Here is a 14,596-nt window from a genome sequence, read left to right on the forward strand (position 1 = left end):
GGATTGGACCACCTGGGCCGCCCAGGGGAGAAAAGAGCCCCGCGTTGTTTCTTTAGATCCTTACCCTTAAAGACAAGAAGCTGACATACCCTTCTTGCCCTGCTCGGAAATGTGCAGTTTGGCCGGGGAGATCATTCCCCGTCCCGCTCCGCACCCTCAGTGGGCGATTCCCATTTTTGGGACAGAGGAGGAACACCCCTCCGCTGGTGAGTTGGTGCCGTCCCCCCGCTCCCAAGTGCCGGGACTGGAAGGCAAGGCTGCCCTCTTAGGCACAGCAAGTCTGCCAGCGGGGCGGGACGTTTTGCGTCGCTCCCGCCCACGACCTCTCTGCGCCTCTCCAGTAGGCAACGGGGCGGCCCAATCGCCGCAGCTGTTGCTGGGAGGTGTCTGGGTGACATTGAGGGCTTGGGGCGGGCTGGTGGAGCTGCTATCATGCTGGCGTCGCTGGGACGGTCGGCGGGGCGGCTGTTGCGGATCGGGACAGGCGCGACCGGGCTGCGGCAGTGAGTGGGGCTGGCAGGGGGAGTCGGGCTGGGCCGGTTGCCGCAAATTGCCGGCAGAGCTGGGAGTGAGGCGGTGGTGCGTTTTTTGCAGTGCGGGCGGTGGGGTGCACATTGAGCCGCGGTACCGGCAGTTCCCGGAGTTGACGCGGTCGCAAGTGATCCGGAGCGAGCTCCTCAGCGGCTTCATGTGGTTCTGGATCTTGTGGCACTTCTGGCACAATTCGGACATGGTGCTGGTAAGGCCGGCGTAGCAGGGGCGGGCGGGAGGTGACTGGGGCCTTGGCCGCGCTCTGACCGTGACTCTCTCCCAGGGCCACTTCCCTTACCCCGACTCTTCGGCCTGGACGGACGAGGAGCTTGGGATCCCTCCAGATGACGCGGAATAGCGCTTCCATCCACGGGTTCCGGCGTTGCCGGCAGCACACACCGGTACGTTTCCTGCTGCCGGCCACTGTGGCTGTGCTGTGGTTGGCTTTGGACAGTAATAATCGCAGACACCAGTCTCCACACACAGTCTAGACTGTGCTTTAACTTTGCTTCAAAGCTCCTGGCTGAGCTGCAGTGCCTGGCTCTGTTTACAGGCTGTCTTTTCATGGCACTGCTGGAAGTGCCCTATTTTCAGCCATTACTTGTGCACTTACATAGGTAAATGTGTCAAATCTCTGTTGTACAGAGTGCAAGTATTTGCACTACCTCTTGCCTTCACACATTTTTGGGTACTTAAATGCTGGTGTCCTGGTAGTCTAGTTTTGCCACTGTGAACCTGCAGTGTATACTTAAAATTCTTATGAATGGTAGCTTAACTGCTAGCAGTTGAAAATTATTTTCTTAAGCTATTCTGTAGACCCAGCATTACATAATCTCGAGGACACACTCTGTTTCTAGAGAGAGAGCTGTGAAATTGTTCCCTTAAAGGTTTGAGGCTTTGCCGTGTTTCCAGTTGTCATCCCGTTTCTTAAGCTGCTGTGTCATGTTGTGGCTCTAAAAAGTTTCAACTACTGCTGAAGGCAGCATAGGCAGTATCAAGGGGTCCTTCTTCTAATCTCAGTGGTAGGAAAAGGGTGAATGAAAAGGGTTCTAAAGATTCTCTTTTGTTACTTGCAGGTACCTGGAACTAGAGATCTCTGGAACCAAGCTTTGGCTCCTTTGTCCTTACTTCAATAAAAGTTAACTGTAAACAAAGTCAAGATAAACTGTACTTTGCTTTTGAGTGCTGTAGGATTTCTGGAGATGATGGGGTATTTCAGTCTGCTGGAGCTTCTGTAATATTTGCTCAATACATAAGGTGCTGCACCCTGGAAACAAAGTGATAGAGCCATGTTGAGAGAGCAGGTTCCAACTTCCATGAATGTACAGTAGGCAAGAGTTCCATCATGAAAGCTCTACCAAATAACCACTAAAAGGGTGAGGAAAATAAAACTTGTCCTTGTTAGAACTGCAAGAATCTGACTTAACATTTTACTGAAATGTCACCAAATAGCAGTTGGAATACCAGCTGCCATAGAAGCAGGGGAAGTGACCCTCAAAGAGAACCCAGACCAGTTGCTGCCAAGCTTCCCCCCGCCCAGCTGAAGGGGAATTGCCCTGGGTGTTACCAAAGTCCAGAATAATGCATGTGAAGCAAATCCCTCTGCAGAGGTAAAAATGCTGCAGGGTTAAGCGCTGTGGTCAAGGAGGCAGCAGTCTGGCATAAAGAGGGAGAGGGGTTCATCCCTCTACTGCCGTTTTTCTGGTGTGTGGGGTCTGTTTGTTTCCTCCCACCCCCCCACCATCCCTCCCCTTTCATTTTTGCCTTCCAGAATAACATTCTAAAGCAACAGCATCACAGTAAATTTTTCACTCCTGTTAACCACATTAGTTACACCTCTGGCACTTCACAGAGAGGAGGAGTTGTGAATTACGTGACAATCTCCTTCAGACTTTTCCATGCAGTCAATCTTTATTATAGCAGTATTCTCATATTCACATCAAGTACATAGAACTTTTTGCCTTTTATATAATACAGAGAGTTCTTTAAATAACTTTACACAGAAATAGTTTTCTTCAATCTGAATTCAGCTATCAAATTTTAATATGTCTTAAGTCTCCATGCTCTCTAACCAAACTGGACAATATTTCCCATTGTACAAATTTACATGAGAAAAACTCCAAGTACAAATGAAGGGACAACAAAAGTAAAGGGGGCAGGAACAAACAAGAAAAATAAGTTGTATTGGCAATTACAGGGGAAACTTGAGAAGGAAAGAAGGGGAGTTGCCATGACCTATGTAACAGGAAACCAAAAATAAACATTATGAATTAAAAAATAAATACAAGTTTCAAAACAATTACTCCATTGTAGATTTTTAAAAGCAGCTATGGAAATCTACTAACACAATTGGGTTTTTTGTTTAAGTAACCAGACTGGACCTTCTACTTTGCAGTCATAAGCCCCTCACAAACCTCTGGTGGTCAACAGCAACAACAACAAAAAAATACAGCTAAAAGGAATGTTGTGTTAGCACAGAGTGTAAATTGGTGGGACATATTTATTTAATTGCACTAAGGAACAAACAAACAAATCAAATCTCTATATAAATTTCCCTTTCCTCTCCTTACTAGATACTTTGCCTCTCATAAGCCTCTGCATGATGAGGTAATGCCATTGTCTTGACTATATATATAAAAATAATCAAGTTTAAAGGATATAGATCCATATATCTATAAACTTTAAACAAGCGAGTTCTCTCTCTCCCCCTATAGGGTCCAACTACTGAGTGCTACACCTTCCATCACTTCTTAATGAAACATAAGTATTGTGCCCCTTGTGGAACCCCCCTCCAAGAGCCCAGTGCACCTTTCCTAACCTAGGAAAAGCAGCATGTGCTCAACTGAGAAAAAGACAGTGGAAGGAACACACAACAGATGAAACACATGTACACCTGCTCCTTCAGAACAAGGCAGTCACAGAAGGCAACAGTGGCCAGCCTGCACGTGTGGTTTGACAAACGGCAAAAGCAATCCAATTAGGCAGATGATAACTGGTTACTTGTGCAATTGCTTATGAAAAATATCACCTGCCCAGCCCTGGGAGACCATCACTGCACCTGAAATGAGGTGGGGAGTGATGTTAGGCCTGGAGGACAAAAGGCCAGGAATTCTGTGCTTGCAGTCAGGATCACCACAGCACCACTGGGCTTGCTTGAGTCCCAGACAGTGGCAGGCCTTGCTCTAGCAGCACAGGTCAGCATTGGATCCTGAAGGGATTTCAAGGCTGGAATAAGCAGAGAACAGGACTTTTCTTCCCTAATCCCAACCAATGAGATCAGAAGAAAAGCAACGTTAATTTAGGTTGTCAACAGATGCAAATTGGCCACTGTCAGGTTTCTGTCAGTTGAGGAGAAGTGTGGAGAAGGGGAGGAAGGGAAGCCAGGTAGGACACAAGGCTCATGAAGGAATGATGTGCATTTTTTTGTTGTTGATTTTTTTGTGGCTTTTTTTTCCCCCCTAAAGGTTCACAGCTTTGAATAAAAAAAGCACATCTATTGCACTTACATTTTATTTTAGACAGACTTAATTTAAATTATGCCCTCAGAACCCCCCACCATCCCAAAATAACCCAACACCCAAGTTTGGTCCATTTTTCCCTCTAGACCCAACATCAATGCCCAGATAGTGGGGCTTCATTTTTTTCTCCTACTGTTCCACTGAACTCCCAAACACGCAGATTTTATTTTCAGCTAGAGTGAATACACAAATGCAACACAGAATGACATTTAACAAAACAAACCCAAATAATTTTCCCAACCCAAACAAACAAAGGTTATTTTTTTTGTGGTTTGGTCATTCAAAAGTAAATGACACAAAAGGCTTACTTTAAAGTACAGCTGCTGCAAACATGACAAACCAGATAAAATGACCAGACAGACCATGGTTAGCTCATAAGGAGGCTGGATGAGCAGAACACACTGCTGTTGTGAGGCTGTGAAGCAAATGCTTAGGTAGTTGAGAAGCTTCTGAACCCTCCCACTAGCTCCCTTCTCTTGGAGAAATAGTTTCTTTGTGATTTTGTTTTTAAACAAGGACAAAATACCATCTTCTCACATATATTTTTAGTGCAGAATTTAGGCTAGGTAGAAGGATTCAAGGTAGTTCCTGGAGCATTAGTAAAATGCTTTTATACTTTGCTTCCTGAAAGGAACAAATCCAAATTGAAATTGGTCTGATATTTTGCATGAACTGTACATTTAGACATAATTTTATAATTCACAATTATGCCTAAAGTCTTTCCCCAAAGAAGGAAAGGAAAAGATCTGAAAAAGCACAAATACCAAATCTCATTATTTTGACCATCATGGACAACTAGGTTAAACATGACACTGGTATATAGTGTGTAACCAGTTTGAACAAATCAAATTCAATCACACTGGTCATCCCTCAGCTGACAAGACACCTACTATCTCCCATGGTTAGTATGTGATCACTGAAGAGTAACTGCAAGAGGCCCAAGGAAGAACTAAGGAAACCTTCCGATATTCCAGAAAATGAAATTGCACTTTCTAGGCCAGGAAATTAATTGTATGGTCTGATATATGTGGACTTGTATTACATGACTATTAGCCATCAACTTTTCCTCATCTAGATCTCATTTTTCATCTACCATCTCATTCCAAGATGCTATAACAGTGTAACTTTGGGCCTCTTCAAGGCTTTCTATTACCTTTCTTTAACAAGACCTTTGTGTCTTTGGAGGTGAGAAGGACTTGTTTTTAAACTAAATTAACCTAACTTAACTTTTTATAGAGCAGATTTCAAGCAGCAGGTTGAAACTGTAACTGAAATTCACTGTAAGTGAATTACATATCCTTCAATTCCTGGCTTTGAAATGATCATAGGTATTTTGGGGAATACTCTCTGTCCTTCTTGCTCCTTTGCAGAAGTTTACCAACTCCAAAGTACTTATCTATAGTAATAGCTATATACAAAACTACTGCATAAGAAGTAAACCAAAGCCACTGCTCTAGTTACAAAGCACCTGGTTTACATTCTGTTGTACTTTTTAAGGTTGCAAAGGCACATGATCATTTGGCAAACTGCAAAGAGTGTTTTGGGGGATCCCTATGTAAACCATTCAACAGAGGGTCTTGGTAACTCTCTTTTGTACAGAAAGAGAAGCTAGCTTTGATCTGAGTTCGCTCTTGGTGTACTCTGTATTCTGCAGTTTAAGTTTCTTCCTTCTGCATTTTTGTAGTCATTTACTGCTGTCATGGTGCTGACTTAATAGCTTCTGTGTTAACTTCCTTAAAACTTCAATGCAAATAATAAGGTTTTAAACAACTTTGCTCTGTTCTTCTGATAATTTAACTTACTAGGTAAGAAATAATGAAGCAATGAAGAAAAATATTTAAAATACCTGCCAAAACAAATACGAAGTGCAAACGCATACTAACAAGGCTGCAGTAAACAGAAAGTTTATTTCATAAACTTCTGTGTAAAATGTGTGAGAACAGGAACACCCAGCACCTTCAATGTGATGTTGCAACAGTCCACTCATGCAGCTGCTTTTCAACTGAACTTAACTGTACCTAGAAGCTTTGCCTGTCGCATTGTGCTACTGGTGATGCTTTTTTTCAACAGACAGAAGACACGTTGTCTACAGTACTATGAATACTTTGTGCTACACATGCTACACTCACAGTCAAGAAGGGAATGAAATCTATAGGCTGAATATAGGTGAAATGTCTACATGTTTCTTCCCTACATTTAGCCCCTCCAGCTATCAAAACTGCAACTTGTTTGTGAGATTTCTGGGGATCAGGCTTCTGCAAATGTTCTGTAAAATGCTGGATGAATTTATATCACCAGGCAAACACAGAAGCAAATCTACTTTAGCGTGACCTTCAGTGTATTTTTTTCCCCGATTTGGGCATTTGTGGAAAGACATGGTATCTATCAAACAGTCAGCATTTCACTCATTTTATGTCCTGAAGGCCATACAAGCACACACTAATCCATGTGATGTTGAGAGGACATAATAACATGGCAGTACTTGGCCTCAAAGAGTCTGAATCATCATCAGCTGCTAAGGCATCCTAGTACAAGAAAGCATGATTTTAGATAAGCATGAAAAGCAGAAGTGGATTAATTTAATGACCTGCATGAGCTTATCAAAAAAGAAATGACTAATTGTATCTGAGGCCACCTAGAACTTCATTAATGGAGAAATGAGATTCAAAATAACCAGGCTTCTATGCTCATACCATCTGATTTTAAGCTCCACTACAATGTTTTAGCTCCAGCAAATATGCTGCAGGAAACATTACATCACATACTGACAGGGAAGATGCAACAGGTAACTGGCCTCCTGACTGTGTGCAAAAGAAGGAAAGGCAGAGGAGAAGGTGTACATGTGGTTAATGAAAACATGAATAGCCAGGACTGGATACTGGTAGTTTTGCAAATAACTGTTATATACTAGATACTGGAGAGCTAAAGGCAGTATCACTGTCTCGGTGTCCACCCCAACACGCACACACACTATCTGTACTGACATTTCCATACTATGGCATCTGCTTATGGTCAGAATACCACAGAGAAGCTTAGAAATTTGGTCTAAAGGACATGAATGTACAGGTCATTTCAGCTTGATTCCGTCATCCCACTTCTATACAGGGCACTCAGTTCTTGCCTGTTCTTATCTCCCCATTCACTAAATATCTACAGGGCACCTTTAAGACTGGTTCTGATGGCATATGAGACATTGAGGAAAACTTCTTGAAGGGAAAAAAAAAATCCTAGTTATTTACAAGCCAAATTTCTTCCCAATTTTTGAGTGAGTATTACATGGGACCTCTTACAGACAAACACACATTACTACAGCTACATGGAGGGAAACAAACAAACATGAAAACCAGTAGAAATGCATCCTGAAAGGACTTCTCTAAACAGCAGCCAAACAACTTGCACATTCCTTAGGAAAAAAACAAAAACCCAAATCAAACACAATCAGAAAAACAAAATTGCAAGCAAACAAACCCCAATAAACCCCCCCCCCAGAGATCATCTGTTACTTATAAAGTGCTTTGCATGGACAAGGACAGCAATTTTCCTTGTGCTTTTCCTATGGGCTCAAGAAGCATATTGTAGACTAATGGGCAATGAATCTTCACAAAAGTAAGTTCATTTTAAGCAAAGATAGAATGAAATTCCTAACAGTTATATTTTAGCAGGCAATCTTCTGCCAGCATGACCTTTGTGGAAGGAAACTAGGGCTTTCAACAAGCTTTGTGAAACAAATGACAGTTAAACCACCTGTACATACTTGCTCTAGTAACAGTTTCTTTCAGGAGAATGTTAATTTCCAGTATGCTCAACGTGTACAAATTAGGCCACAGCCTATACAGGGGCTGGAGCAGTGCATGGAGTGGAAGGAGAAGGAGCAGTGACTACCTTACTCTCCGGGACTATGTATCTCTCACCTGCCTGCAGACCCAAGTGGCTTCACCAGGGAGCACTCTGACTTCACTGGTCTGCAAACCACTGCTTGCTCATTAGCTTCTCCACACTGGAAAGTGGCTATTGCTGCTATTTAAATTCCTGCCAATCTCAACAAGGAAAAAAACCTTACAGCATCTGAAGATCCACAGCAGACAAGAAAAAAATTGTGCTTTTTTTTTTTTTTAAATGCATCCTGTACACAAAATCAATCCTATTCATGTACCAACATGAATCACTTCATTCTTGTAGTGACTATTAAGTCATTCACTATTGCTGTCTTACTAATATTTATGGAATTAAGATGAATACACAGTATTTCAGTTATAATTCCCACTTCAGGTTAGTCTGGTCCCTATAACCCCAGTAAACATTTACTGACAAACGTAACAGACTACCAGCAACACTGCAGAACTCCAGGGTTTTAAAAGCATGTTCTGCTACTGATGCACATTTCTCCCTTTGCCTTGGAGCAACCTTCTGCAGACAGAAACAGTCCAGCTCTCGTAGGGAGGGAAGAACAGCATCCTCAACCAAAACATCCATGTTTGGCACGGACACCACATTCACACACAATTTAACTCCTTCATTTATTTGTCATGATTTTCTTTTAACAGCCCACACCTTTACCCAGCAAGAACCTCCCCACTGGAGGGGGGTTGGTTCTCCTGCCTCACCTGGAATGGTACAGGGCAGATATGAATCAAATTCTGAAAGCTTCAGTCTGAGCTTAAACGTCTTCCTAATGCCGTCTGACTTGCCTCTGTACAAATAATTTACACGTAATATCAGAGAACTCTGCAAACAGATCACATCACGAGATACTCTACTAGAGGTAAATGATGTGCACATCTTTATGAGCTGTTTTTTCCCTGACTGGGTAACTTGTCAAAAAGCTACCAACCATTTGAAAACCAGGATTGGAGGACAGGAAAACAAAGCACTTTAATGGAGAAACCGCCACCTTCGTCCTAGTTTGCAAAGTCTTAAGAAGGGAAAGACAAATGGAAGGGAAGGGATGACCTGGAAGAGAGCAATGGGAGGGAAAGTAGTCAGCGTGGATCCAGCAAGTACCGTTTTGTTTTGATCTAACAGCTTGCCATTAGGACAAGATGCTCCACATTTACACACACACTTATCAGAGGACATTTAGTTAACAGGATAAAAATCCTTTAAAAAAAGCTCTTGAAAGTACCAAAACAATTTTCGGAATGTCTAATTCTAGGGGGTTTTGTATTTGTATTCAATTCAACCTGAGAACTTTTTTCTCCATTTATGAAAACATTACATATTGGTAAGGTACCTGGCATTAACCTGCACCCTCATTTAAAATAAAACTTTTAAAGTAGGTACATACACCATTCACAGTCTGTATCAGGAATTCTACAGACTTCAGATGCCATGGTAGCATCTTTGATAAATACTTGTATCATATGATACAAAGGAAACAAGAATGAGAGGACGATCTCGCTACATTTTTTTTTTTAAACTTCAGTTTGCTGGACCAACACAAGAAGGATCTACCTAATCCTTCTAAAAGATGTTGTATATGCACACACCAAGAAAATGCTGGAAAAGGAAGGAGGTTAAGGTTGGTGGTGGTTGGTTGGTTTTTGAAGAAGTGATAAAGTAAATCTCAGAACAGGTGCAGCAGCATCCCCTTTTCATTCAGATGAACTTCTTCGCCTCTAGAGTAACATCTTCCCCAGCTCCCACCACCCCCCACAATTTTACTGGAGCAAACCCAATAATATAGACAGATTTAGGTATCTGACACTGTAATACAGTGAAAAGGGGATACTGCATTGTCCATAAACCGGTGAGTACACCAGGAAAAAAAAAAGATCAGAACAGAGGATGATTCTTTTAAACTAGCACTCATGAGATTTTCAGCCTCTGATGGTACGTTGTTAGAGGAGAAAAGCCGACCAGCAGACCATCCAAAGCAAGTCTCGTAAGTTGCAGCAGCAGTTCCATCACCTCACGCCCACGCACCACAGTCAAACCATGAGCGCCCTCTCCTCTCTCCTGGGAATGATGCCAACGGCACAGGCAGCCACTGCGGGTCTCCGAATGCACGTGGTGGTTTGTGTTGAAGGAGAAACACGGCAGCAGAGGATTCTGGTTCCCCAAAAGGTACTTTTTCCCATTGTGTTGGACTGGCAGTTCCATTCTGCTCCACTTTTAAGCTCATGAATATCTTTTCTAAATAACTTTAGGTTTTCGTGGAGCAGAATAGAGTTTTGATGTTAAGAAACTGTAGGAACACAAGTCTTAAATAACAGAGTGGGTGCTGCCATGGTGCTGTGGCTACTTGAACGCTGCAAATTCTCCTGTAGAGGGAGGACAAGAGCTTGGTTTAAGGAGGTGATTTCAGTTATTAGGTGGACAGAGATTTTCTCCAGACTGGTTGAACATTAGGTTGAATATAAAAGATGTTAAAAACCCATAAACTGTTAAAGCACAAAAGAATACACAGTGAGAGAACATCGAAAACAGACTCAGCATTATTTTACAGAAAATAGAATTTCTTGAATGCAAGGTGTACCCATTCTTCCCAAGACAGAGGTCTGAAAGTTCAGGTAAAGTCGAATTCATCATGCATTTGAAAATAAAATGTGGTGGTTTAATTTCACTTTAAACTCCTTATTGCACAAATAATATCCTCCTAAAGAGCAACAATTGCAATAAATGCACCAGACTGCAAACTAATTTCTATTCTGGTGTGCAACTGGTTTAATAACAAAGAACTATTTCACACCTGCTAACCCTTAAAGACTATATATAGTAAAGTGCCTGAATATTAAACACGCATTAAAGAATGCTAGGATCTAATTTAGAGGCCAACACAGCAACCTCCTATGAGAAAAATAAGAATGGTGAGACCGAAATTAGGCCTTGCCAATAGGCAGCACAACAAATAAAGCAGCTCCATGCTTCCTTCAGAATTACTGAGTGAACAATAATTCTGTGCAGTGCTTTCACATGCAATAATCCCCTGAAATTCTGCACAGACTTACTTAGTGTCAGCATGCTGTGAGATAGATTGGTAGGTCCCGTTTCAGAGATGCAAGTATGGCACAGAGTAAAATTGCTGCCTAAGGTCTTAAGATGTTTGCCAGAACATTAAATAGAAGCTGAAACTAAGATACTCATCTTCTTCATCTTACACTTTGGCTGTAAGATTTCCCTGCCACTCACAAAGAACATGTATTCTACAGGGTTTTTAGGGAGAAGTGTCTAACTACATTTAAGCAAAAGGACTCAGAGGCAAGAGGAAAAGAAACATACATATAACTTCCTAGTGTTGGGTTTCACATGAATTTTGGGTTAGTTTATGCCCCTTTCTGGACAGCACTCCTCAGAGTTCTCCTAAAAACAAAGGAGTGATAAGCAGGCCTAACAGACATTCTGTTCCGTTCAACAGAAATGTGTTGAATACCATTACATACAAACAACTGCTCTCTATCTTGGTGTCCTTCCATCCTTTCAAGGGCAAGCATTTCATTGGCTTTGTTTTTCCTTAAGATTCTTATTCAGAACACTGGAAACAAAACAGAAACATCCCTGCAAAACAAGTTTTAGGCTGACAGCATTAATTCCATGGAATGTCTTGCTCTTGCAAGAAGAGAACCAAGAGGAGTGATCAGCAGTCTGCATGACTGAAAGAAAAAGCATCTAAAGGGCCAGATAGGAACAGCTGACCTAAGGGAACACAAAGCAAGGAGAGGGCTCTGTGTGCCACAGGAAATGAAAAGGACTATACCCAAGGTCTAAAGTAAGGGTGGATGACATAGAGGCCTGTGACACATCTCAAGCTCTCTGTGTCTTCATAGGCTGTAGGCTTAAGTTCTAACAACAGAAGAATAAAAACTCCATGATGAATCCAATTGCTTATCCTACTAGCTCTACCAACAGCTCTAAAATACTCTAAATATTTGATAATTTTTCCTGTTTTTCTTTGACATAGTTCAACCATCTCCCAAATCTCATCAGAGTATCTTCTGGAAACACCTCAATTTTTCTACTTTTAAGAGAAGGACAAAAAAAGTCATTGAGTATTGTCTGTGAGGCTAATTTTTAAGACTGACGTTCATGCTTAAGTACATTTTCAAAACACAGCTTACTTCATTTATTTTTCAGTCTGCCTTCCTAAACTGCTGATTAAAGATCAATTGATAAACAAGAGACTGCTCCCTCACTACTCATCTTGTCCTTCTGCCCATTTCTGGTAATAATTCAGTTTTTAATAGTTGTACAGGGATTTCAGAAGATAAAAGATGAACCAATAATTGGGAAAGGGCAATGGAAAACAGATTCAGAAGAAGTGTTTCACATAGAATGGTATCTATAAAAAAAAAAAAAAGTGATTTTTAGACTTTTCTGCTACTTAAATAAAACCTTAGCAAAGACATTTTCTTTGAGAAGCTAATGCTAAATCTCCCCTTTCAAAATTTAGGTGCTAATCCAATTTCAGATCAAGAAGAGACCAAAATAGGTAACACATTCATGTAATGATGGCCTTAAGTCAGCTGAATGTGTACAGAATTCAGTTACCAGTTAACATCTTTCCTTGGGTGAGGAATGTGGATAGCTATACCTATCCACATACAGGAAGCTTCCATCCTGCCTGCTGTCAACAGGATGTTCCGAGGAGTAGCTACACCGCTTTATGTCACCCCTTCTATTCTGAAGATGTTAAATAGCTTTAGCTGGTTCTTTTATCTTCTGAAAGAAACCCCAGCTATTGGAGAGGGAGAGAGAACACAGGCAGCCTCCTCCTGAGACTCAGATGAATACAGATAAATGAAGTAACGTGAACTGTGAATTCACTGTTTTCTTGCAGGACAGGAAGGTCTTGCTGTCGTGACCTGAATGGATGAAGACAGCTTTAGCAACATGATGCAATGTGCCCTCTCCTGCAGGAACAGGATCATCCTTATTCTGCCCTACTAATTCTTTGGACATAGCCCTGTAATGGCCAGCACTAACCTAAACTGGGACTCCTGCAGCCCCTTTTCTTCCTGACATGAGCTGTAGAGCAATGACCTCATCGTTGTGCCACAGCAGCACTATCTGGCCCTGAGGCAAGATGGCTCAAGGAGCTGACCTAGCAAATGCAAGCTTGGGTTGGTGGAAAAGCAAAGTTTTCTAACAAGTTTTTGAAGAGCTGCTCTGTTGGTAATGGAGGGAAAACACTCAACTGCAGAGAAGGGACTTGTGGAATTGGAGAGCATCTGCCAGTGCAAGGTAAGGAGCTGGACCATGGCTGCTCTACATGAGATCAGCTTACCATGAGCCTATGAAACAACACAGTTAGCGATTTGGGATGTAAAAAAAAAAACAACAGGCATTTTTATTCACTGCAAGCGAGACATCTAATGTGCTTTTTACTGAGCAGAACTTCAGATGTGCTTTGACTGGTAACAAAAAAAATTCCCTTCCAAAGGATGAATAGCAATTGAAAATCTACACCTTCCTACTGAGCCCTTTCAAGTTAGTTGCTACAGTCTTTTCACGCTCGTCACATGCAAAGCCAGTGGAAACTATTTTAAATGAACACTTAAAAAAAAATATACTAAAGAGATGATCAAGTTCTTTCATGTTGTATCCAAACAATATATTATAAGGGCATGTTCTGAGCAAATCTGCTCCCTCTGATTCCTGCAAGGATTTAAGATGCAGTTACCAATCTCTCACAAATTTTCTAAGCTATCTGGCCTCATGAGGTTACTAAGGTATGTACACAACAGCTTAACTGTCCTCCTTATTCTGTGGTAGACGAAATGTTTCTCAGAAGAATTATAAGGAAAAGAATGGTTCCTTTCCAGAAAAGCAAAGAACAACTGCCTTATCAAATGGAAACGACAAATTCCAACACCTTGCCTGGCTTATAAACAGACAGAGAAAAAGGTATGACAAAGAGAGAGTTTGCTGTTGCATCTTGCCCTCATCTTCTAGTATGAATAGCATCCAATGGCTAAATAAAATTCTGGAGTATACAGGAATTTGTATAATTAGTACCCTAAGAAGAATATGCATCAGTGGATCTGACATTCTAGAAGGTACCGAGACAGATTTTGTTTCTAAACTGGGATGCAGAGAAGTAAAGAAAAAAGGAATCTCACATAGTACAAAGCACCTCTCTGGAAAAGCCTGGGATTCTACAGACCTGTTTTCAGCAGCAATAGGTATTTGTTCAATCTTGAGAGCACTGACCCAAATCCTTAAGTATTACAGGCAACTTCATCCAGCATATGATCCCAAATCTCATTGAAGTAGCAATTACAAACCACAGAAATGAAGCCCCTAAATGCCTTTATGTCAGACAAAGTTAATGATCCACAAAGCCAGCATTCTTTTAGGCTTCATAAAATGTTCAGGGAGAAGCTAAGATCACATCATGGCTATGGATCCCAAACAGTGCTTGATGTGTAAGAACAGGTGACACAGGAGGAAGTCTAATGCATTGACCATAGAGCAAGAAATGGGGCCAAACGCAGCATTTTCCTCCCCGCCCCCACATTGTAGCCCCTATAGCACAGAACAATCTTAATATGAAGGATGATAACCCTACTCCAAGTAGTAACTTGTTCGAATTGATCTGGCAGACCTGAAAA

General features: G+C 41.6%; 2 protein-coding genes across 6 annotated transcripts in view; one reads left to right on the forward strand and one right to left on the reverse strand.

Annotated features, from left to right (window-relative positions):
• The first annotated feature begins 414 nt into the window (after nucleotides 1-414).
• Nucleotides 415-1,937, forward strand: NDUFB2 (NADH:ubiquinone oxidoreductase subunit B2). The gene is made up of 4 exons (XM_054386907.1): nucleotides 415-503; nucleotides 595-739; nucleotides 815-932; nucleotides 1,608-1,937. The coding sequence occupies exons 1-3, from the start codon at nucleotides 433-435 to the stop codon at nucleotides 887-889; spliced, it is 291 nt and encodes a 96-aa protein (XP_054242882.1). The 5' UTR covers nucleotides 415-432; the 3' UTR covers nucleotides 890-932; nucleotides 1,608-1,937.
• Nucleotides 1,938-10,225: 8,288 nt separating this feature from the next.
• BRAF (B-Raf proto-oncogene, serine/threonine kinase) overlaps nucleotides 10,226-14,596 on the reverse strand; it is a 75,604-nt gene continuing 71,233 nt past the window's right edge. For 4 of the 5 annotated variants that reach the window (XM_054386814.1, XM_054386813.1, XM_054386810.1 and 1 more), the window contains one exon: nucleotides 10,270-10,309. In XM_054386814.1, the coding sequence (XP_054242789.1) occupies nucleotides 10,287-10,309 (23 nt within the window). In that variant the 3' untranslated portion in view covers nucleotides 10,270-10,286. Of the gene's footprint in view, nucleotides 10,310-14,596 lie in introns of all 5 variants that reach the window. The other variant, XM_054386812.1, reaches the window with a different exon arrangement.

This window comes from Indicator indicator, chromosome 14, assembly GCF_027791375.1.
Source record: "Indicator indicator isolate 239-I01 chromosome 14, UM_Iind_1.1, whole genome shotgun sequence".
NCBI classification, from domain to species: domain Eukaryota; kingdom Metazoa; phylum Chordata; class Aves; order Piciformes; family Indicatoridae; genus Indicator; species Indicator indicator.